At 42.3% G+C, this 26,152-nt stretch overlaps 1 protein-coding gene across 1 annotated transcript in view; it reads right to left on the minus strand.

Annotated features, from left to right (window-relative positions):
- Nucleotides 1-26,152, minus strand: part of PKHD1 (PKHD1 ciliary IPT domain containing fibrocystin/polyductin) — a 238,581-nt gene that overhangs the window by 146,996 nt on the left and 65,433 nt on the right. Inside the window, exons 35-36 of the mRNA XM_064707121.1 lie at nt 12,224-12,374; nt 1,046-1,258 (exon numbers count right to left, since the gene is read on the minus strand). Of these exons, the coding sequence (XP_064563191.1) occupies nt 1,046-1,258; nt 12,224-12,374 (364 nt within the window). The remainder of the gene's footprint in view (nt 1-1,045; nt 1,259-12,223; nt 12,375-26,152) is intronic.

Genomic DNA, 26,152 nt, shown 5'->3' on the forward strand with positions numbered 1-26,152 from the left:
CAGAACATGTGAGCTGGCAGGATGATGGAACAGAAGCACAACTCCCTCCCTGCCTGTGCTCTGATGGTATCCTCAGTGCCTGACATCACTTTTGTCCCAAAGCCACGTCTCTGTGCTCAGACAGCAACATTTCCTTCTGTAGGGCACAGGGTGGAAGTTCAAGACCTGCTGTATGGTGTGATCATCACTCACAGGAAGGTTGACACAAAAGAACAGGAGGAAGGGAGATGAGACATTCAGATGGTTTTTCTTTTTCTGGTTTTTTCCTCCTCTATGAGATGTAGAGCTTTTAAAAATAGCCCAGTAGAGAAGAACTTGAGAAATGTGCACCAATGTTCTGAATCATGCTGAGTTTGGACTTGAATTCCATGTCCAAACTCCTGCACCAAGAAATGGCCATTCTATACCCATATTTCATAGTCTTCAAGAAAAGCTCCATATCTAAATTCTTCTATGCCACAATATAAGAATGGTGTGGAGTTGTTGGGATGGGTCCAGAAGGGGCCATGGAGATGTTCTGAGGGCTGGAGCCCCTCTGCTCTGGAGGCAGGCTGGGAGAGCAGGGAATTTTCACCCGGAGAAGAGAAGGATCCAGGGAGAGCTCAGAGCCCCTTACAGCGCCTAAAGGGGCTCCAGGAGAGCTGGAGAGGGACTGGGGACAAGGGATGGAGGGACAGGACACAGGGAATGGCTTCCCACTGCCAGAGGGCAGGGATAGATGGGATATTGGGAAGAAATTGTTCCCTGTGAGGGTGGTGAGGCCCTGGAAGAGGTTTCCCAGAGAAGCTGTGGCTGCCCCTGGATCCCTGGAAGTGTCCAAGGCCAGGCTGGACAGAGCTTGGAACAATCTGGGGTAATGGAAGGTGTTCCTGCCCATGGCATAGCTGTTGGAACTAGATAGGTCTCTTCCAACGCAACCCATTCCATGATTCCATGAGAATCATGACCAAAGTTTTGTCAAATTATTTTTCTTCCAAAAACCGTTTTTTTGTGTGTTTTCTTTGTTTCTTGTTTTTCATTTTTACAAGAAAAGAAATGAACTCACCATGAATGGAAAGGGTTCCATTCCTCACTGCCAGGAATTTAACTCCATATGGAAATAATGGTGGGGAATGGAGGCTTCCATAGAGATAGATGTGTGCTTTGTGATGGAAAGGGGCCTCAGGGGATCCCACCTGGAGCTCTCCTCCATCAGACACCAGGATGTAATGAGCATGCAGTTCTACAGGTCCTGGTCCAGTAAACAGGAGTTTGCCACCTGAAGACAAAACAAAAAGAAAATACAATCATATATAACTCTCTCACAGTTAAAGGAACTGTAGCAGGTAGGTAAACAAAGGGGTTTGCAATAAAATTTAAAAATAAAGGCTAAAATGTTATTGCATTCTGTGAAATTTCCACCTTTCTCTTTATTTCTCCCCAAGGATTTATCAACTCTTTAAAGACCCAATTAATCCAGTCCATTTTTTGATTCTACAATGGTCTGCATTTCTAGACTTGAGCAAGGCCAGTCAGTCTGGGCAGACTCTCCAACCACAGCTAAAGGAAGCTGGGTTTGGAAAAACCCAATTTTAACCAACTAAGTCACTTAATGTTGAAAAGGGATGTTTCTATTTAATTTGTATTATGTTACTTTTTAGGTTACAAACTACTTGTAACTGGGAGAGGGGAGAGGAAAACTGCTTTGGAACATAAGAACTGGCAACTTGTTTAGATCAGTGGTTGATTTAATCCTGCAAATTCTTCCAGCTGCTGTTCAAAACCAGATGCTTCCAAATACCATGTGAGACACGTCTCCCTCTTAGCTGGCTGTGGGTTGATCTCCCCATCCCATAAAAATCTCATTTTAATCCCTAATTAGAGGTTAGCTTCACCTCAAAGTATAAGGTTTCAACTGCTTGCCAACATTTTCCTCCTACTGACTATTACTATAACTGGATAAGATTTGCCAGTAATAAAGAACTGGTCTTTGGAATTTTTTGTGATATTTGGTGTCAACGACTCCTTGAAGCAATGAATTCTGTGGGTTAAATGCATAGTGCATGAAAAACCATTTCCAACCCCTTTTTTTTTACTCAAAGCTCTTCAGTTCTGTCAAATGCCTCCCCTGTTCTTGCCCCTCATGAGCTGAAAATCCCAGTCAGTCACCTCAGGATGGTTTATTCCATGATCTCTTTCCGTATTTCCTCTCCTGTGAAGAATGCTGCCACTTTCTGTACAATGGATGAGGACACAGTGGACTCTCATTCATTTTGTCACACTGCACATGGGATGTGCCTTCCTAAGTCAAGCCAAGTTTCCATAAGAGAACAGAGAAATTCCCAAAGTCTGGAAGCTCCACACCTCTTACAAAGGGTCTCCCCTGCTCCCTTCATGTGAAGTAGCTGATAACTGATCCAGCTCATCCCATGGCCAGTTTGCTACTGGTGGGAGCAGTTTGTGATGGTGATCTCTCTACCCATCACCCAGTTGTCTCTCCTGCCTCACAAATTCTTCCCTGTGAGGGTGGGGAGGCCCTGGCACAGGGTGCCCAGAGAAGCTGTGGCTGCCCAACTCTGGGAGTGCTAAAGACCAGGCTGGATGGGGCTTGGAGCAACCTGGGATAGTGGAAGGTGTCCCTGCCCATGGAAGGAGGTGCAACCAGAACATCAGGTGATCTTTAAGGTCCCTTCCAACCCAAAACATTCCATGATTCCATGATTACACTGCAAATTATTAGCAAGAAGAAGGGAGACCAGATATCTGGGTTAATTGCAGTATTTGGACAAAAAAAAAAAAAAAAGGAGAGAAGTTCTAATATAAAAAACAGATTAAGTACTATCTTGATCATTGCTTGCCATTGCTCAAATTCTGCTTATCCTGATTTCCTTTTTTATTCTCACATGGAGGGGTTTTCCTTGTTTCATTGATTTCTTGAACTTATTAAAAAGTCTTATAACTTAGTCCTCATTTCTTAGGCTTATAAAAAATAGTATTTGAATAGGGACTATTCATTAAGTATTTTCTTTCCAAATTTCATTGCTTTACACAATCTTTTACATCATTTTTTACAGAATATGCTAAATCAAAGAAAGAGGTAAATCTCACATTTTCTTGCTTACAACCACTGGGAATCACAGGTTTGCTCTCAAAAACACCAACTCTCCTATGTGTAAATTTCCTATGTGTAAATTGTCTCTTTCCCTAGACATACTTTTCTACCTACAAATATATTAGTGTTACAATCCACGCAGTATAATTTGCAAAGACTCTTTTTATAGAGAGTCTTTGCAAATTATACTGCATGGATTGTGAAGAAGCAGTAGAAATTACAGCTTGTTTCATGTAAAATAACACAAGATATCTGATTCCAGCAGCAGTTTTAAAGCTGGAATAAGACTGGACCTGTTGATTTTAAGAATGTGTATTCTGAAAGAATATTTAAGGTTTTCATTCTATTAACATTATTTGGCAATAAATGGACTGCTGGTCCATCTTCATCTTGTGATATAATTTACCATCCTGTTTCTTCCCATTCTGAGAACAGATATATTTATTAAATACTTTTGCTTTATAGCAGCAGTGTTAATAATTTTATCACCACAATCTATAAATGGAACTGTAAATCACTGTGATTTATTTCACTCCTAACATAAAAAAAGACATCTTCCCTAAGGTCTTTATTGACTTTCTATGCTCTATTCTCAGTGAAATACAGTAATTTCTGTTCCCACTTCTCTTCATACAATTTTTAATAAGTATTTTAATTGCTGCCATGCTGTACCATTGAACCAGGAGAGCTGGAAGACAGTTATCCTATCCTTTGATTGCAAAATCACAATTCTGTCTCAAACAAGATTTCCCAAGCTTCAGTCACATATTGCCTATTCAAAATTTTCAAACTGTTGATTGAAGATTTTCTGCATCTTTTGTGGATTTCTGAGTGTCTGAGAAGCTTGGATGCTGCTGACTGCTCTGGGTGCAAGTAGGAGCAATAGTCCCACCTCATCCCAGGAGCAGCAGGAATTCCAGCAGGATCTGTGCATGCCTGGCCTGCAAGTTTGACCCTTCCAGAGGGAAATCAGAGTCACTGAGGTTGGAAAAGGCCTTTAAGATCACAGAGTCCAACCATTAACTCAGCACAGCCAAGTCCACCACTAAACCATGTCTCCAAGCATTTTTTGAACACTTCCAGGGATGGTGAATCAGCCACCGCCCTGAGAAGTCTGTTAAACTCTTGGTCCTCCCTTTTGGTTAATAATTTCTTAGTAATATCCAATTTAAACTTCCTCTGGTGCAGCTTGAACACCAGAAGGCCTTGTTTTAGGAAGAAATTCTTCCCTGAGTGGTGAGGAATTAGAACAGGTTTCCCAGAGAAGCTGTGGCTGCCCCATCCCTGGAGGTGTCCAAGGCCAGCTTGGATGGGGCTTTAAGCAACCTGGTCTAGCTTAAGGTGTCCTGTCCACAGCAGGGGGGTGGAACAAGATGGTTTTTAAGGTTCCTTCAAACCAAACCATCCTATGATTGTGGGATTTTCTGTATGGGACTCTTTTGCTTTCCATTAGAATCAGCAGTCAGACACAAAATTTGACCCTGAAAAGGGGCAGATCAGCTTCACTCATGGTCATTCCACAATGCTGTTGTCCCCTGGATCTTTGCAAAGCTTCTGAAAACTTCCCAGGACAAATCCAAATGGTACTGAGGTTTGGGATAAAATACAGTGGAAAAATAAAGTTCAACTGCTGAGGATAAAAGAAGAGCAGCACCAGCGAACAGAAAAGAAAGAATTAGGAGAGATTCATTTAACCATTTATCAAGCCTATGTGTAAAACAAACTCTGGCTAAACTTACAAATTATTCTGTCCAAAAATTGCATATTGTCCCTCTACACCTCTGCGGTTTTTCTTGGGTCAGAATAAATATACAGCTGCTGCTTTACAAGGTTGTCTTCTCCTTTTTTTAAAAAGAAAATAAAAGTTATGCTTCCTTCTTTTATTGCACTTGACCCCTTCCCTGAAAGCAGAAAGCAGGAATATTGCTCAACGGAGCCTTTGGCTGTGACCCTCAAATTGTTTGTTATGGCTGCACAGGAAAGCAAAGTCCTACACATGACCTTGAGGGTGATTTTATAAAAATCAATCAACCACTGTTATGATGGCCTCCCCACCAAGCAAAATAAATACAATTAAGCCCATAATCACTTCTGTACAGTAATGTGCAAATTCAATGGGTCTCTTTAGGTGGAGTGAGGGAGAGAGGGGAGAAATATGTTGAGGCTATTTGATACTTTGTGAGAACATCAGAAGCACCATTCTTCTCAATTAACCCAGCAATTAGCCTCCACCTCTGCACAAACAGAAAAGAAATCTTTCTTTATCTGTCTTTACCAAAGGGGGGGAAAAGAGGAGGAAAAGAAAGAACAAAAACAACAAGGCAATTCCACACGTCCCACAGGAGGAGAGAAGCAGCCAGACCAAATAATTTTAAAAAATTTAAAGTAAACAAACCTAATAATAAGGTGGGAGGTTTAATCTGCTAAAAGAATAATTAATTACAGCACCACTGGTTTTGTGAAAAGAGATTTACCTCCTGAAGTCCCTGGGAAATGGTGGAGGACATGGTCAAAAACAAAGGATTTGGAAAGGGAACGTATAACAATTCTCTCTGTCGGGTGTCCTGGACTCACTCATGCAATGCCACAGGCCAGGTATCCAAAATATTAACTACGAAAAGAGCCTGCAACATGCACATGTGAAAAGAAAAGGAAAAAAAAAAAGGAAGGAAAAAACCCAACAAAAACAAAACAAAACAAAAAAAACCTAGAAGATTGGGAAGACTGATGCAGGGAGTTTCTCCTTGCCTCTGTGAAGAAGATTCACACTTGCAGACATAGCAGTTTATATCCCTCCTCAAAAACTTCATTTTAAATAAAAAAATAATTCTAAAACAGATATTCTCATAATAAATAAAAGCAATGTTACTAACTTTCATTTAGGTTGTGATATAGACTGTTTTAGAGATTTCCTGAAATTGGAGGGAAGCCAAGTCCCCATTCCAAAGTACACCTTTTGCATGGAGACAATTTTGAGGCCACATTTTGCATTCACTGTCAATATAAGATATTTTTCCTAATGAACAGCTCATTAGGGAGCTAGGATAAAAGTAACATATTTATATTTAGTTCAACTTCAGCTATTCAGCTCCACTTCCAATTTGATTTAATTCTACTTCTTTGTGTAAAGCTGAATAAGTGTTAAACCCAGCAAATTACGAGAAGAGTGCTGGATAATCTTAAGACAATTTTTTTAATATAAAAGTAGCAGAAGAGTATCAACAAAATGGTCTTACATATCACCACTGTATCATAACCTTCAACTTCAAACTTCCTCTACATGAAAGAAGATTCGCAGATTGAAATCTCATCCCTTCACCTGGACTACCTCTTCCCTTCACAGTGCAGAGGAGATCTGCTCTAGCTGCTCCATGACCAGGAATAATTCATCCCCACAGCCTCCAGCTTGCTCTTACCAGCTCCTCTCACTTGGTGTTTCACATGACAAAGCCACAGAATTCCCCATGAGAATTCCCCGGGCTCAGGATCAGAAATTCTATTCCTGGCCAGCATCCCTGAGTGGCAAACAGCAGGATGCCACTGCCAGAGCTGGAATAGCTTTGCTTGATCCTGGATAACCACAAGGCTTTAGAGCGCTGGCAGCCCCTTTACTGCTCATCCTTCTGCTCCAAGGTTGTCCCTGGTAGGGCCTCCAAGCAGGAAAAAAAAGTCCCACCCAAATCAACTAAAATCTTGTTGATCTTGTTGCATACAGAAATAAAAATACAAAGTTCATGAGCTTTAGAAAAGACAATTAATTATTTCATGCATCTGTCACCTGCACCCTGTTGACATGCTCACAGGACATTCCAATAAACCATGAAAGTTTCTTTGCAGCTTGGACTATGGATGAACAAGATGCAAAGGGGAATTTTTTATAATGGCCCCATCTAAAAGGCTGCTCAAACCAAGAGTCCAAAATTCATCCTGCACCTCCCTCAAAATGTTCCTCCATGTTCATAGCACACAGGTACAGATCCCAGATTAGCTCTGAATTCAAATGCCTGTGTATTTCCACCAGGACACCACTAACACACTCAAAAGTTTAGCTTGTATTCCAGCACTTTGTTGGATGGACGCCTTAATCCATCCCAGGGAGAGGTATCAGCAGCTGCTTCACTGCTCTCAGACAGAATTCATTTCCCCAGCCTGACAAGCCTTTGTTTTTTGGCTTGCTGTGCTCACAGCCATCTGTTCAGATGGCACGTGCTCCCTTGGAAACTGATCAGGCTCTTCCCTTAGAGCTCAGGAGACGAGTAAAAGGCAATTCCAACCAGCATCCCAGAAGATGCTGCCATAGATGTATCTCCTTCAAAGAAATCTTTCTACTTCTTCAGCTCTTAAGGGGCCTCTGAGATACTTAACAACACCTGGATGGATTTGGAAGAGGAGAGATGACTTGCTGGGGGAGAGGTGCAGACACTCCAGGGTGTCCTCTAGCATGTCTGACATCATCTGGGATCTAATTGAGCAACTTCCAAGTGAGCCTTGTGAAGGCATCAGGTAACACCACCCACAGGGATGGGATGAAAACAGACATGGGGCTGTCATTTCAAGTCCCCAAGTGACAGACATTCATTAGGTGCACATTTGGGAGTTCTTCCCTCTGAGGATGGTCAGGCCCTGGCACAGGGTGCCCAGAGAAGCTGTGGCTGCCCCTGAATCCCTGGAAGTGTCCAAGGCCAGGCTGGATGGGGCTTGGAGCAGCCTGGGATAGTGGAAGGTGTCTCTGCCCATGGCAGGGGGTGGAATGAGGTGAGATTTAGGGTCCATTCCAACCTAAACCATTCTGTGATTCCCTCTTTCCATGACAGTGATTATGGTGCTGCCCCAGTGCTGCCCAGGGTTTCTGCTCAGTCTCTGCCAAAGCTGTGCTCAGTTCCTTGGCCAGGATTAACTTCCACACATCTGCTCACTGTGAAACATCCCACAGGAGTCTTAAGAGCTGCTGAAGTTGCAGCAAATCAATTTAATTTTCAAGTGGGAGTCCTGGGAGTCCAACCTGCATCCCATAAGCCCATATGGAACATGATGGCAAAAGAAACCTGCAGTCCACACCCAAACATGAACCATGGTTTGCAGCTGGGAGAGGATCTGAAAAGACCCAGACCTTAAATTGCTACAGATTCAGGGCCCTAAAACCCTTCCTCCAAGAATGCCCACATCTGTGAGTTGCACTCTGCCAGATAACACTGAATCCCTGCAGAAAAATATACTGAAAAATAAAGAATTGTTGCCTTCCACAGTTTTTCACAAAACAGAGAGGATTCTAAAGCTCTGAGACTAATTATTGAAGGCTCACCGTAACAATGTAGGAAAATATCACACAGTGGTAGAGAGAAATAGAGCTGACTTTTCTTCCTTTTAAATCTCAATTAAAAAATACATTGGATGAAATTTCCCATTAGCTGGTACTATTTGTACATCCCATGTTCTTTCTTTAATTAAAAAACATGCTTATTGCAATACTGCCAGAATCACTTTTATGGTATTTTAATTGTAATGTCTCTGCCTGATTAAAAAAAGAAAATATGAACTGGAAACTGCCTAAAAAAAAAAAAAAAAAAGAAAAGAAAAAAAAAGATCACAATGCTTATCCCAAATGGATTGATAAAAAGGGCACAAAAAACTCCATGACAGGAGGAACAGGTTCCAAATATGCCTACTGACAAGGGATTTAAAAATTAGTTTAAGCACCAGCTGATGCCATAGAGAAGAAAACAGAGGGAAATATTTTTTCCTTCTTTCAGTGAATTAAAACCCAATCTTTCTCAGCAGTGACTGAAGCACAGTTTATTTGATAACTACTGAAGTCGGTGTATCAGTGAATATTTGATGCTTGTTGCTAATAGCGTCAAAGAGGAGGAAAACAAACGCAAAATCAATATTTGTGTTTTCCTCACTCCCTGATTTATTCACAGGATCCATTCTGGCCAAAGTCTGATCAAAACCTGGGTTACAAGAAATTCAAAAATATTCACAGAATCAGAGAAAAACTGCACAGGGAACTCAGTGCTCTGGTCTAGTTGACATGTTGGTATTTGGTCAAAGGTTGGACTCTGTGACCTTGGAGGTCTTTTCCAACCTAAATTATTCTTTAAGTGAAAATGAGTCATTTCCAGTACAGGGATCAAAGCAATTCTCTTCCTTATGCCTGCAAGAGTGGGTACCCCAAAATTACCTTTGCAAAGAGTAACTGCCCCAATGGGGATCTTCGATTCCACTGGGATGTAACTGGGAGTGCCAAAATTCATCCCAAAATTCATCTCCAAGGGACTCCTGAATGACCAGACAGCTTCTTTTTTCTTTTTTTTTTTTTGTCTCCAGACCTCCCTAGACCACTATAATTTCAGACAAAGGCAACAACACATGTCTGAGGTATCAACCCATCAAACACTATGTTCCTCCAGTGTAAGCCCCATGCAAAGGAAATTTCCATCTGTCCTGGGTTATCATAAATATTTCCATGCTTGTGATGCTGGGATTACAGCAATAACTGCAATCTGCTGAACATACAGAATTATCTACAGTCTGTCTATCTGGTATCTCTTCCCCAATCATTCTTGTCTGAGCTGTTTCACAGCCTGACTATTAAACTTTCCATTCTCAATATCCACATGTTCATGCTCTGCTTGTTGAGGAGGAGGGAGAAACTGCTGAGCTCTTGTGGCAGTGAGCAGAACCCAGCAGCCTAATCCTATTTTTCTATTGTTTTGACCTCCAGATCTTCTGCCCAGACAGTCTGGTCATTCCCAGAACCTCTATATGTTTGGGGCTATATGTTAATGTGGCCAAAGAAGGGTCAGTTTAAGGCTGCACGTGAAATTCTTGTTCTAACACTCTTTAAGTAATTCCTGCAATGTTGAAATCATCAAAAGGGGACAACACAGAGCCAGTATGCAAAATCCCCATGGTGTCTTAAAGAAAGGAGAATTTCAAGAAATAGGCATGTAAACATGTGTTGGGTTTGCTGGACACAGCACCAGAAAATGGGCAGTGTAGCAGCAGTGTATCCAGTTGTGTTACATCATTTTTCCATCCACAAAACCTTGTATTTTCAGCTTAAGAGTGCACAGCCAGCCTGATGCTGAGTCATGAAAGCCAAAGGGAGCAGAGCTACAATTTAATCCCATTCTCCAGCTCCAGCTAAGAAAAGCTCTCCAGGTAAAACAGGAATGGGATATTTCAATCAAAGCACATATTGACACCTACCTTAGGGGTTAGGGGTGTACTGCCATGCCCATCTGGCACCTGGGGGATGTGCCTGATTATTTGATGTGCTCATGGGGTTGGTAGTTGTGCTCTGAGGGATCACCTGTGGTTCAGTTTGAGATGGGTGTCTATAATTCCTAAGATGAACAGGTCTTTGTTGATGTGTGTTTCTATCAATACAGGAGCATAAAAAACTCCCCTGAGCTGAACAGCTTAAAAAAAGGGGAAGATAAGGAAAGATAAATCTCAGCCTCATTTCAGAATAGATCTCAGCATGTCTTGATTCCAAATCTAACCAAGGCTACACAGCCAGAGAACCTATGGTACTGGCAGTGTATGACACAGGCAACTTCACAAAGCTCAGACAAAAAATTCCTGCAGGTTATAATTCTAAAATGTTTTATCCCTCTGTTTGGCATGTAACAATGGAGAAAATAATGGCATCTAGAATATTCTAATGCTGCTTTTCTAACTAAATTGACTTTCTAAACCAGGCTTCTTGGAAAACACGATAAAGAAGAGGAATGATTTGAATGTCAGATGAGCCAAAGCCATAAAGATACTACTCCAGACTTCATTAAATTCAATCAGAGCTCCAGCAGCTTCATGAGGGCTGACTCATAGATCAAATAAGCATTTGAATAGGTCCAAAGCTCAGAGGGTTTCTGCTCCAATATTTTTCCCCAATTCTTCAAAAAGTCTGTGACTGAGCCCCAAAATCTTCATCCAGATTTGCAGCCAAAAGAAATCTGGTGTTCTGACCTGTCTCCTATAAAGTATGGCATAATCAAAATGAAGTTAAGAATAATCTTGAATTCCAGATTTAGAATTTTCACTGGGGAAAAGGATTGTACCAAAGTGTTTCACCTTTTTTTAATCTCAAAATCTCAGTTGATTTTTAATTTTGCTTTTAAATGGGAGTGATATCTGATGTAGCAATTTTTGAAAATCTCTGAGCCTAGACTGAGCAAGGTCTATCAGTTTTGGAAATGTTCTCATGATAAGGATAAACTTGCAAACTTTTTATCGCATTGTCATTCAAATTTAAAATATAATTGTCAAATACATGACTTTCACCATCACCTCAATGAAAAACTACTACCTTTAGTATTATTTAGTATAAAAGCAATTTTACTAGCAATGATCCTGGTCTTTAAACATATCAAAACTTCTGCTTTCATATTTTGAGCTCTATTTCAGCAGAGGCTTAACTTTGAGCCAGGAATTTCACCAGTACAATTATACTCCCATAATATCAGGCATGTGTACAGCAGATTCCACAACCAGGATCTAACTTTCAAGGGCAAAGATTTCTGGCATGGAATTACAAGTCCTTTAAATTCTTACTTTGCACCCACAGAAATATCCCTCCCTCATTCTTATTCTGGGCCTATGTACAGGTAAATATACCCAGCAAATCCAGGTTTTCCCACCGCAACTGTGCTCAGTTATTTACTTACTGCCCGCAAGCTGGGCTCTAGGATTTGGGATTATTTACTGCATTTGATTGTTGTGACCTGCAATTCTATAATGTCAATAATTTTGTGAAGGTGTTTGTGACACACCTGCCTCAAAGAAGCCAAACAGAACAGAGTAGATTTTTGTTATCTGCAGTGCTATTATCACTGAACACTGCTTAGGACAGCAGCAAATTTGGTAGACTGGGGAAAAAAAAAAGAGGAAAAAGGGCCCCTTTGCTTATATTGTCATTATGCCTCAAGCAGCATAAACAATTCCTTCTGCACGCAGAATATTTTAATTCTTGCCCTGTCCCCCATCACTGCCCCCATCTACTGAGAGCAGGCTCAGCCTCACAATCTTCTCCTCTAATGCTGGAGCTGGGGAATGGAAGGAGAGACCAGAGCCATGAAAATCCCCATCCCTGGAGGAAGAAGAGCGCCGAATCCCCCTCCTGCAGACCTTTGAGCTGCAGCAGGTTGAGGACACTGGTGGTGGTCCCCAGGAGCACGGTCCGGCCGCCTTCTATCGTGACATTATCGCCATCTCGCGGCTGGTGGCCAGCAGGCCAGCTGGAGTCCTCGTCCCAGCGGCCACACCACTGCAGGGCAAGCTGCAAAGAGAAACATCCAGAGAAGTTTCAAAGCTCGCCCCTTGCCATCTTTCAAAAAGTGGGTTTGCTCAGGGAACAGCAGAGGAGATGCCAAAGCCGCATTCTGAGTGGCACTGGCACCTTCTCTGCCGTGCTCTGGGCAAGATGACTTCCAAAGAGACCCTGTGTAAAGGAATAGATGGATGCTGGCACTGAAGAGGTGCTTGGCCTTCAGGAATGCTTGTCACAATTTTGGGGTCGTCCCTTGTCTCCTTCTAATCTGCGGAACGAGGGATTTGCACCAGGGCCTACCACAGGTTTCCTGGTGTGTGTCTCTCTCTGCCTCCCGAGAAGCAGAACTGCACTGTTATTTCCTGGCAATGCCATAAAATAGCCTGGAGAGCTTGGAATTAAAACATCCTGCTGGATGGGCAGTATTTTTCTTTAGAGGTTTTTGGTTTTGTTTTTTTCTAATGTCTCTCCTGCCACTCATCCTCATTTGGACAGACATTCCTCCTCTCAAATACCTTTTAAGCTTTCTCTGCTTATCTGGTTTATTATTGCCTCTGCTTTGAGAGTGAGCAAAGCAGTTCCCAATAAAGCCCTGAATAACTTGAAAACTGCTAACACACTGACTCATGATGTGCAATGGTAACGTGATTCCTGAGTTTAAAGATTCCTCCTCATCTCTATACTTCAAGCATGTACTCTGCAGTGAAGATTTTGTAGATCACAGAATTGTTTGGGTTGGAAACACCTGAAAGGTCATTTCCTTCCAGTCCCCCTGCCATGGGCAGTGACACCTCCCACTAGACCAGGTTGTTTAGGGCCGTGATGGTGAATTTCTGGAAGAAGGTGTGAATATTTTTGCCTGGACATCTGTGCACAAGTGTGGACATAGACATCCAAAATATATTATTTGGTCTCGTATGTGAAACAGCAAGAAAATCCTCTACTCATCAGAGGCAGTGGTGGGGGGAGACATGGAAATATTTGTGGTCCTCACTGGGCTGTGCAACAGAACAGCAGTGGAAAGAATAACCTCAAGACAAAAGCAAAGCAGAGTTACTCCATTTTCAAATGGAGCCCATCGAGTGCATTAAAGCTTTTGCTTGGGAGCTGCAGTGGAGGTGAATCAATAATGGGGGTGCTATGATCGTTATTCTCTTTTACTGTGCTGTTTTCAGGTTTAGTTTCATGTGCCTGATGTTTTACAGAATATTTCCCATGGTGCTGTCCCTGAGCAACCTGGTCCTGTGGAAGGTGTCCCTGCCCATGGACCTTCAGAAGAGCTTTAAGGTCTTTCTAACCCAAATCACTCTAATTATTTAAATGATTCCAAACTATTTTAATTATTTTCACCAGGGAATTAGAGATGGTTCCCAAGCTAAATGATACAATGGGTTGATATCCTCTCTGGCTGGATGCTGGGATTTTCTACAATCCATTCTATGGTTTCTCTACAAAGGGAATTGATTCAGTTCAGAGAGAAGCCTGGGACTGCATTAACACACAAGGCAGTAAAAAATGCTTGGGAGTTAAAACTCTGGTGTCAGAGGGAGTGAACCACTTCATCATTACCAAAGTAAAATTATTGCATAGTTGCTAAGAGTAGTAGGACAAGTTAAATTTTCATTAGTTTATATAGTTCAGAGATTTAGGACAAATTTCCAGCTGAAAGGAGAGATGCCTTTACCCATTATCTTTCCAGGGAGGCTGTGAATTACTCTTCATTGATGATGGTATGAAGCAGATTGCATAAAATATACAACAGATCCAATGAAAAACAGCTAATTAAACTTGTGTTTATCTCAGAGGAGGGGACAGTTCATAAAAAGGTGTGTACACTGTTTATCATACAGCTGGAGCATAAAATGACAAATCCAAAAATTTCTGTCTGGCACAAATGCTGCCAATGCTATCAGCGTGACACTGGAGGAGGCAGCTGGGAAATGGTGGAATCCACAGGAACATTTGGTTGAGAAGGTTTCCTGAGTGCCTTTAAGACACTCTGATGTCACTCTGACCCTCTGAAATCACTCAGAACCTTCCAACTAACTCTCATGGGCAAGCTAGGCTGCAAGGAGTGTGCCAGACCTTCTTGCTAGCACCACTTGCTAGCATTTAGTCAGCTGTTGATAGAAGCCCTGCAAGAGTTAAGAATAAACTCCTCTTCTGAATATTTGGACTTTTTTTTTTCTTATAAGATGGCAACTATGGATTTCTAACTAGAAGACACTCTTGCTCTTCATTTAACCTTCTCTCTACCTAACATCAGTGTTTGAGCTTACTCAGTTCCTGCTGTCTCCTCTTAGAGGACTCAATATCTGTTCAGTTCTCCCAACACCATCTGGCACAAAAATCTCACTGTTCATACCTGACAGTGGAATCACAGAATCACAGAATGGTTTGAGTTGGAAAGGACTTAGAAGATCACCTTGTTCCACCCCCCCTGTCATGGACAGGAACACCTTTCACTATCCCAGGTTGCTCCAAGCCCCATCTAACCTGGCCTTGGACACTTCCAGGAGTGAGACAACCACAGCTTCTCTTGGCAACCTGTCCCAGGGCCTCTCCACCCTCATAGAGGGAGAAAATGAGTTAATCAAGGTCATAAAATTCTCTATTTTTCCACCCAGTCCATACCTAAAAGTTTCCAGTGAGAAAATGCCTGGCTTAATCCACTGTCGTGTGCACCTGTGTGTCTTTCAAGTTATTTCTGACTTGTTAGATCAATATTTGTAAAATATTGTAAAATCACTTTTTCTTCTTTATAAATAAAATTAAACAGAAGAACATCAGCTAAATAACATGAGACCAAGAGCTGTTTATTCTCACAGAGAGAATAAATCCAAAGAATCTGTTTTAGGAGGAGAAAAGAGGGTTTGTTCAAGGAACACACTTTAAATTACCAGAGCACAGAGTGGGGTTAGAGGGAAGGCAGCTCTGTAGGGATTGAGGAAAAACATCAAACAGGTTTGTTTGGTGACTTTTCTCTTGCAGACCTGCACCCTTCCCTAAGATGAAAGAGCACCTCAAGATCTTTGAGAGAAGAGGGTGTGGTCTAATGCAAGTTTAGTGAAGCAGACACCTGCCCTGAACCACCAGTACATTTTCCTCAACTTTGTGAATCCCATGTGATTATCCTCCCTGATTTCTGGGAGAAAAGCACAGTGCAATCTCCAGCTGAAACAGAATTCTTAAAATCCTTTACAGAAGGGTGGTGGTGTTTATCTCCAGCTCCACTAAAGCAGCCCATGGTAAAATAACATCAACTAATACACAAATTAATTGCACATCTCTCATTGAGCAGGGCTGGTGACAGTGTCACAACATCCCTCTATTATTTTTTTTTTTCAGACAAGCAAAACTCTTTCTTTTTCTATTTTTTCCCCTGCCTGACACCCTGCATTTGACCTCTGGTATTTAATTGAAATACTTCTCAGCCTGAAGAGCAGCAGCAGCTGCCGGTGCCAGGGCTGTGGCTGAGTGCCCACCCCACATGGGCTTGGTGAATGAACCAGAAGGAACCTGCAGAGCCAGGGAAAGCTGTGTGTCAGCCACTGGTGCTGGGCATTTCCCTCCTGTGCTTTTCCCAGCTTCAGGAAAAATGGCAGGGAGCTGGAAAAACCAGGATGAGAGAAAGAGGAGCTGGCATAAAGCAAACCCTGAGCTGTGAAGCTGGAGCTGGCTGGCAGCAGCTGCTGCAGTGGGGTGGCAGCTCCACACTCTGGCTTCAGTGTGCACCAGAGCTGGAAAGATGATTTGGAGGGAACAGAGCTTATGAGACCACAACATCTCTGCAGCCATCTGTGTCACTGTCAGAGCTCACATCTGAGAGTGGCCAATTTCAACGGGGTTTAACAGGAGAAGCAAGACAACAAAGATGCTGCAGTCCTGCAGGGTTTGTGACAATCAGAAGATAAATTGGGGCATGAGTCTCTTCTGGTTGTATGCTTTATACAATGTAATGAGTTAAATAAATAATTATAACCTGAACTGAACAGGTAAAATCATCCCCCAAACTGTTGCAGGATGTGCTCTCACATCACACATCCATAGGAAAAGCACTCTGGCAACATTTCACATTTTGAATCCAGCACAGCAGATGGCATTAACCCAGCAGGGAGCCAAACCTGCAAAATATGGACAGAAACTTCCTGGGGATGGGAAATCACCACCAGAATTGGGAATCCCTAAGAAACCCCAGTTGTTCTTCCTGGGGCACCAAAGAGCAGAAGGAGCTGGGAAGGGATCTGACCTGAAAAATCAATGAATAGAGTCCTGCAAGTGCTTTCCAGCTCTGACATCCATTTGAAATGTGTCATGTGCACAGGAAATTTTATTTTCTAGGGAAAGTTTTACCCAGAGGTAATTTGGGCACTGGAACAAGTCCTCAGATCAGAGCACCAAGCTGGAGGGAGCTCAGAAGCATTGGGAGAAACCTCTCAGGCACATGATGGGATTTTTGGGGTGTCCAGTGAGGGCCAGGGGTTGTACTCAATGATCCCTGCAGGTCCTTTCCAACTCAGAATATTCTGGGATTTTATGCACAACTCATATCAAGCCCAAACCTTGTGTACCAGGCCCATAGCTTGTTATAACTAACACAGGTTAATTTTCCCTTCTCAATCATATCTTCAAAATAACTAATGAATTATATAAAAGTAAAATTACATTTTTGTAGCATACAATAAAATACACACAATCTCTTTGCAATTCAGCACCTTAACCCCCTTTCCTGCCTATTGCACCTTTTTTTTTTCATTTTCCAGGCAGATTTCTTTCCATTTTATGTTTTTTAGCTGCTGCTGTTGTCAGCCAGGCTGGGGTTGCCTTTCTGTCCGCCTTTGGGGACACATCCCAGGATCAGTTTGTCAGCTTGTGCCTGTGACTGCCAGGGCTCAGAAACAGCAGCAGTGACTGCAACAACTGAACAAATAACAGTGAAAAACTTAAATTCTCACCCAGGTTGGTAAAAAATTCACAAATAGGAAGGATATTAAAAATGCAAGGTTTGGGCTTTTAAAGGGTTGAGAAAGTCCTGTTTAGATACAGAATAGATCATTTGATCATACTTTGGGATAACTTTATAACTTTTTTAGTTAAGTGGGGTTTGTTTAGAGTAGACTCCCAAAAAAAGACTACAATAACAATTACAGGGACAAAGATAAGAGCTTTCATCCTCTCATCAGAAAATAACTTTTAAAACAAAACCAAGAAGCAGTGATTTACCTAAACACAGACCCTGCTTCCTACTGTGCTCACTATTCTCCCTTCTTCCCTAGATTTTAAGGAGAAATTCTTTACTGTGAGGCCCTGGTACAGGTTATCCAGAGGAATTGTGGCTGTCCCATCCCTGGAAGTGTCCAAGGCCAGGCTGGAAGGGGCTTGGAGCAATCAGGGATAGTGGAAAGTGTCCCTGCTCATGTCAGGGGTTTTGAAAGAATATGTTGTTTGATGTCACTCCCAACCCAAACCATTACATGATTCCAGGCTATGGGTTCCACCTGTGGCTTGCCAGAGGGAGAATCCAGAAAGCAGGAGGGTTTTCCCACCAGCTCCAGCCCAGCAGGCAGTTTATCCTTTCCCCCAGCCCCAGCTCATGGCACACAAACCACACTGTGCTTCCTGCAATCTTTAGCAGGAAGAAGTTTCCCCTGTCCCAGTGAGCGCATCCACGAATGAACAAAAGTTTGGAATACTGCCCACACATCAGAGATTGACACCCAGGAGAGCAGCCTGGTGCTGACAGATTGCCATTTAACCAGCAAGTACAGAGAGCAAGTGTTCCTGTCCTCAGCCAGCACGGAGAGACAAGGTTAACATTCCCAGTGATGGAGTGCAGCGCGCATTTCCCCACGCCACACGCCCAGGACTCCACACCACATTTGAAAACACTTTAATTTCAGTGATGGATGCAGGGGAGCTCACTTTCCAGGCTGTGAACTCTTAACAGCTCCTCAGTTTAATACATCAGGAAAAGATTTACACCACCTCACCCAACTCCCATCCACCTGAAGGAAAGAAAAACGTATATTTGGAGGAGACAAAAGAGAAAGGGGAGGTATTTTATTACACTGGATGTCTTTTACAAGGGAAGTATTTTCAGCCATCTGCTCTAATTATTCCTCCTGTATTGGCCACCATCTTCATGCAACAATAGAAATAATTATCTCCTCAAGGGCAGAAAAAAAATATTTACAGAAACAAACAAAAGTTGATTATCTTTAGCTCCTAGGGAAAAAAAGAAACAAGCTACTCCTTAATGAAGGAGCAATTAGGAAGGTGGGTAGAACATCTATAATTAAACCAGACAAATTGGTGCAGGCTCCTCCCTCCTACACATACTTGAAAGGGATGCAAATGCAAGTTATTTGCTACAGTCAGTAGAATTAACAAGCAAAATGCTGCCTAGTGCCCAAAGAAGCTGAACCTGTCTCTTGGCATCATTCCCTGCCTCTCCTGCCTGTCACACCTCTAACCCTTTGCCAAATTAACTGAAAAATACTCACCACAACTGTAAAGCTGTGGAATTTCAATTGGCATGGGGAGGTATTCCTCTGTATAACAGCATCCCCAAGACAATTTCAGGGTTCTCATTCATCCTGTTCTTTAAGAAGCCTCCTGCCTGCACTTCACCACTCAGTATAAAAGAAAGTGCTTTTTCTCTATAAATCAAAACCAGAGAATTTTTGCAATTTTCTTTTCATTCTCTGTAGTGTATAAAAGTCTTGCTCTCTGAGAGAATGAAGGCATATACACAGTTATGTGGGAATGGTGGGATGGGTCCATCCCAAAAAGAGAAATAAGAATATATATATATATATATATATATATATATTAGATATATATTAGAATATATATATAAGAATATATATATAAGAATAAGAAAATATATTATACTGTGCAAAAACAAGTATAAAGCTAAAAAACATATTCTCTTTACTAAGAGTGAAGCCTCATTTTATGGCCAAGTATATGGATTTTGACTTCCAAAAAGAATTTAGTAGAATTTAAGTGTCTGTGCTATGAAATCAATAAATGGCCTGACTGAAGATGGTCAAGGAACAGGCTGATCAGGGGAGTGGTGGGATCATCATCCCTAGAAGTGTTCAGAAAACACATAAATGTGGCACTTGGAGACACAGCTTTGTGGTGGACCTGGCAGTGCAGGGGGAGTGGTTGGACCTGATGATTTTGGAGATCATGTAAATTTTCCAAAGTAAATTATTCTATTTCAACATAAATTATTCTATGATTTTTAAGGGTGAATTTCCCAAGGCTTCTCCAAGAAGTGTCAGGACAGAAGGTACCACCTAATGATCATTACAGGTGCAAACACCAACCAGGAAAGAGCTGCAAACCAGCACACTGGGAACACTTCTTTAGGCAAACCCTGCCCATTCCAAAATGGCCAATTTTCACTTAAAAAATAAAAAAAAAAAAAAAAGACAAGTCAGAGATTAAGAATTACCATTATTATGTAGTGTTTCTCTTGCATATCCATCCAGCAATTCCAGAGAAGCAGCCTTCAAATATTTCAGTTGCCTGTACTGAGTTTCTTAGGAAATCAGAGTGCCAAATGAGTCTAGTGGATCCTACAACATGCTCAGCAACACCATAAGGGACTTTTATTCATGTGCACATCACTACAGTGCTTCAAATTTGCATTGATAGAGGCATTTCCAAGCTGGATGTGAGGGAGAAGAAAGTGAGAGAGAGAGGAGAACCCCTGGAAAAGTTTGGAATGGAAAATCTACTTCCATCCTCCCAGTGAAAGCACCACATTCACCTTTATCACTTTCATTTCATAGGATCATGGAATATCCAGAGTTGGAAGGGTTCCACAAGGATCACTGAGTCCAACTCCTGGCCCTGCTAAGGACACCTCAAAAATCCCATCCATGGGTAACCTGAGCAGACACTGGTAACCAAACTGGGCAACAAAGGTAAAGAGATAATGGGACTATCTTCTTCTGGTTCTGAAATAAATGTTTCCAAAAATGACAGAAATTGTTGTGCTCAAATCACAAATCACTAAGGACATAGCCTTAGACACATTCAAAAAACAAATGAATAAAAACAAACAAAAACCAAATAAAAAAAATAAAATAAAATAAACCCACAAAAAAAAAAAAGAGAAAGCAAGATATCTAGAGAACTATATGCTGTGAAAAAATTAATCATTTATGCCAAAAGACAATATTATCCCCAAGAAGCCTGGAAGGAACTGTAGCTGTGAATAAACCAAGCATGGAAATTAGCAGAATGCTTCTGAATATACCTGCATGGAGAGGCTAAAATAGAGACAAGCTCAGTTTTCTCTTATGAATTAGCATTCTTGACATAACTGCCTGGGAGAGGCAAGCCTGGAACACAACCCAACAAAGCATTTCCAAGGCCACAAGCTGATATTTTTATCACTGTCTGCATCATCTGCTGCTGTGTAACTTCACTTTACCCACTACTCCAGCTTTAAAATGCAGGTGGGGTTATCCCACCAGGTCCCTCTTTAATTACTCCCAAAGCATTGACACAGCAAGGATCAGGGCTGGGTTCATGGCTGGATATGTGATGCACTATCCAATACCTTTATTTTTAACTGAGACTGCTTGTACCCTGAGTTAAAAAGAAAGGATTACTTTTCCCTTTTTCCTATTTCTTTTAATTGCAGCTGTCCTGCAGAAATCTTTCTGACTTCTGCTGAGTTCCACAGGCACAAGAAGGGAAGAATCTGGCTGGTCATGTTCTCTATGGGACTGATGAATGACTCTAGTCTCTCCCAAACTATTAGAGGATAAATCTGTTTACACACAAAAAATTGACCTGGGCTGGTGAGGTGGGACTAGAACCAGGAAACTGGCATGTCCCAGAGGTAAAAATGCATTTGCAGCCAAGAGCATTAGTAACTCAAGACCATAAACAAGCCACAGCATCATTAATTACTCAGACAGGGGCAGCCGCAGAAGCAGTGAGAAGACCCAAAAGCCAACTGTAAATAGTTCATCGAGCTGATTAGCTCAGGAAAAAAATGAGTGGGCAGTTTTGGAGGTCAGAGGCCACGGCACAAGTCAGTCTCAAGCCAGTTTGCAACTGGACAATGGCATGAGAAACAGCTAAATTCCTGTTAAAAAAAAAGAAATCCCAAACAAAACCAGCAAAGCCACTTAAAAAACAACCACAAAAAAAAAAAAAAAAAAAAAAAAAATAGGTTTATTCAGCAGGGGAGTAATCACTGCAATTTTGAAGCACAGAAGGTAAGGCTCCTTGCTCCAGAAGTATTTAATTAAGGACACGGCGGATGAGTTAAATCTAATGGTGCTTTTATAGAGAGGATACTGAAAAGACATCATTGTTGTCAGGGGGCATATCCCAGGTATAGATGAGACATCTTTGTACGCACATGCAATGAAACTCGCCCAAATTCAATGTAAAATACCAAGTAATGCAGGTATATGACCACTATTAACTCTATTATTAAACTCCACTCCATAATTAAACAAATCATGAGAACCTCTGGGAAGGTCCCTGTCTCTTTACCACACATGAAAACAATGTGCTGTTCTTAGGTCTCTCAGGGTCATGGTGGGAGGATGAGCCTAAAATCAGAAATCTCAATTTCAGATGTTAAAGGAAATGCCCTGGGAAGCAGAGGAACTGTTGTGGAGCACATGAAGACCCTTGTTTCACAGAATGTGTATTTTCTTGTAACTCCTTGTTGATTCACAAGAATCTTCACAATGTTCATTTACAGCATGGTTATCAGAGACTGATTATTTTTTATAGTGGAAACTATCCTAGTACAGAGTTTTAAGCCCAACTTGCTGAAAATTTTGAGTGTAAACACATTGAAGAATTTAGTGCAACATTCCAGTTTAGATACAACAGGACTGGGTTTTCCTTTCCAGAGCACTGTTAAAGGGCACACATAATTTACACATCTCTCTAAACCAGCCACTTCTCAAACTCTGGAGGCTTCTGAGACAAATTAAAACCAGCAATTTAATGGTAATGAGAAAATTACAGCATCAAGTTGTTTACACAAGCAGGATAACCAAGCCTGGTGACTGTGTCAGCCTTTGCACTGTGCAAATATTGTCTCCCAATTGAATGATCTTGAGTTACACTTACTAATCTCAGAGCAAATATTGCAAATGCAAAGATTAGCTCAACAATTTGCCGACCACCTGCAGGAAAAGTAACCAAATTACATCCTTATGTGTCATCAAGCAGGATTCCTGAATAGGTGCTACAGTAAATGGGGTGGGAGGAGTGAGGCTCATCCACCCAACAGTGCCAGGGAGAGCTGATGATTTTTTTTTGGATCAAGCAGGAAGATAAACAGAATAACAGAGATGTTTGAGATGGAAGGGACCTCTGGAGATCATCCAGTCTTACACTCTGCCAAAGCAGGGTCACCCAGACCAGGTGACACAGGAATTCATCCAGGTGGGTTTGGAATATCTCCAGAGAGGGAACTCCACACCCTCCCTGAGCCCTGTTCCAGTGCTCTGACATCCACAGTGTAAAGTTCTTCCTCAATTTGAGGTGGAACTCCTCATGTTTTAGAGTCAGCTGTGAAGGTCAGAGCGCTGGTGTGGGATCCAGCCTTGGACTTTCCCACAGCCTCCATGGAAGCATAGGGAATACAGATGAGTTTATACACAAATCATCTCCACAGCAAATCTGGCTTAGAGGGGGTTCAGAGTGATTTGCCAGGCAGACTGAAAAGTGCTTGGAAGAGAGCAAACTGTGTTTAGGCTACAGCTTGGTGTGTCCTATGCACAAAATACAGCAACCAGACAGCAAAACCACAAAATCCAAGGACAAATGTTGATTCTGCCTTAATTGCAACCACATCTCGTCAGCCCAAGAGTCAGGGCCATTGATTATTTCTGGGCATGACCATCTACCCAGGGTAGGATCCCATGCAGAGCAGCAGCATTCATAATTATCTTATATATTATTATAATTCACTGCATCAGAGGGATGACTGCAAGTGTAATGAGGTGCAAAGTGCTTGGCCAGCAGCAGAAACACGGTTACTTCTCAAAGGTTCATCATAAAATTGGGAAGGTTTGAATTGGAAGGGTCCTTAAAGCTCATCCTGTTCCACTACTTGCCATGGGCAGGGACACTTTCACCTCCCAGGTTGCTCCAAACCCTGTCCAACCTGGCCTTGTACACTGCCAGGGATTGAGCAGCAACAGATACCCTGGGAAACCTGTGCCAGGCCTCCCCACCCTTTAGCAAAGAATTTTTTCACAGTATCTAATCTAAAAAGCTTTCAGCTTAAGGCAATTACCCCTTGTCCTATTACTCCATGCCCTTGTGAAAAGTTCATCTCCAGCCTTCCTCTAAGCTTCCTTTAAATCTTGAAAGAATCATTTCCTCTCACACAGTGCTGCAGTGATGCAGGATTTGGGACTCCTAGCAGCCACCAAGGCTTTCCTGCTCCTGCAGAAGTTGTGGCAGTGATCAACTCTTGCCCTGACTTTTTAAGATTTTCTAATCCTTCTGATGTTTACATTCTTGTAGCAAACCATCTCACACACTTTCTGTGAATAACTTATTATTTTGCATTCTTTTATAAAAGAAGAAAAATTTGATAAACTGTTAGTTTGTCCAGTATCATTGGAGAGGTGGCACTTTCACCCTCCAGTCCACTGTCACTTTTAAAAAACTATAATTGTTAGAGTCAGAAGACAAACTTCCCTTCTCTTCACCTTGACAGCAGCAGTGTGTGCTTGCTGTGTTGTTTCGTGTCCTATAGTGACAACCAACAGCGCTGCTGTCTGACTTCTGCAATGGAAACAGACCCACACCTGCCCCTCAGGTAGAGAATCTCACCCTGCACAGCTGCTATTTCAGCAATGTGAGCTTTTGGAGCAGCTCCTCCTCACGCTGCGAGCTTTCAGAGCCCTCTTTCAAACTCGGTGTCCTGTTTAGCTTTAGCACATCAACAACACGCTGCCCTCAGCCTATCTGTGTGCATTATCTGCTGCCCTAATGTATCGTGTACTGAGCCACAGCATCATTACAGGTAAGTGCTCAGGTTTAAATGCAAACATAATTGCATAATGTGGTACAGCCAGGAAGAATAATGCAGGAAATAGAGCCAGCTCCATCTGATAGCGCAATCTGACTGGAACGCCGGCCCTTCGGATCAAACGCGCAGCCCCAGATGGGGCAACCAAGAATAAAAGTGCTTCATGGTATCTTTATTGTCATCATCAAAAACACTTATCTGCCACAAAGGTAAAAAGGTGAAGATGGGACTGGTACAGAAAAGGTCACAGAAGCAGCAGGGTATCACCAGGTTATGGGGGCAAGGACAATGTCACACCCCAGCAAAGGCCACCTTTGCCCTGTCACTCCAAGCTCAATTTCCCAGTTCCTAATGGGAATCTGAGCACCGAGTGGCATTTAGAACACTGGCAACACCCATGCCATTTTCCTGCAGCCAGGGGTGTCTCTTTAACTCTGATAAATCCAGATAAAGCCTCCCTCCCTACTGCACAAGGAGCTGCCCAAGAAGGGGAGAACATTCCCAACACAAGATGCCTTCAAAATGAGAACATGTCTGCAGCAGATAGGTTCACTTTAATACATTTATTTTATGTAGCTAAAATTAGAACTGATTCTCAATGGAACAGCATTTCCTTCTACTTAATTTTAAATTTTTTTCAGTAGTTTGGGCTCACAGTGGCACATGAAAGACAATTTCAGGGGTGCAGACAGCCTCACAACAGAAGCCAGAAGGCAGTTGAAGTTAATTCAGTGCACTTTGAACCAGTTGGCCTGAATGAGAGCTCCTCCCTTGAAGAGAGCATCACACACGTCATGGGACAATAATTGCTCTTGTCATTTCAGGAGGTTTTAGCCCAAACTTCATTCAAATCAGACAAGATGAGAGCCTATCGTGAGAGAGAACCTCCCCACCAACACACTGCCCTCTGAACTGAGCAGCCTTTGAGTTGAAAGCACAAACTTCTGCTGTCTGATCTGTAAAAACATCCCTCTGTCTGTAACAGGGCTGTAACAGCTCATCTTTGTTGGGAATACAGATCCCCTGCAATAATACACTCCATGGCCTTCACTCTCTGCCTCCCACACACACCCTTGTCTGCCTGTGAATCATTTGGCAGGATATGAAACCCAGGCTCCTTCCACCCAACAGTCCCTGCTGGCACATCCTTACCCCAATATCTGAATTCATACAAATGCTAAAGGATGCAGATGTGTGCTGAGTAATATTCCAAGGGCCAATTTTGTTTTGGAGAGTTGGATGCCATCCCAGTGCACACACACAAAAGAGGATGTAGGTAAAAGTGGAACTGCCAGCTATCACCACCTGGAGAAACCCACCCAGAATTGTTACCCATGGTATCTGTATTCAAATCCTTCTGACAATCCAGAAACTCCCTCCTCCAGATCTGAAATTGAGCACTGGCTTGGGGCCAGCATCTACAGTCCTCTCAGCATGGAAAAAACTCAATCTCTGCAGCACTGTCTGGGCATCTCAGCTTTGAAGCCACATTTTTAGCTCAGTGGCTCCATGCCCTGACTCATAGGGCTCCCAAAAAGTCACTGCAGAACAACACTGACTGCCCAACTTCTTCTGAACCAATTCATTTCAGGGAATCATGCAATCACAGAGTGGTTTGGGCAAGAAAGGGCCTTAAAGACCATTTAGATCTAACTCTCTGCCAGAGGAAAAGACACCTTTGACTAGACCAGGTTGCTCCAAGCCCCATTCAATCTGGTGTTGAACATTTCCAGGGATGGGGTAGCCA

Source organism: Zonotrichia leucophrys, chromosome 3 (assembly GCF_028769735.1).
Source record: "Zonotrichia leucophrys gambelii isolate GWCS_2022_RI chromosome 3, RI_Zleu_2.0, whole genome shotgun sequence".
In the NCBI taxonomy this organism is placed as follows: Eukaryota; Metazoa; Chordata; class Aves; order Passeriformes; family Passerellidae; genus Zonotrichia; species Zonotrichia leucophrys.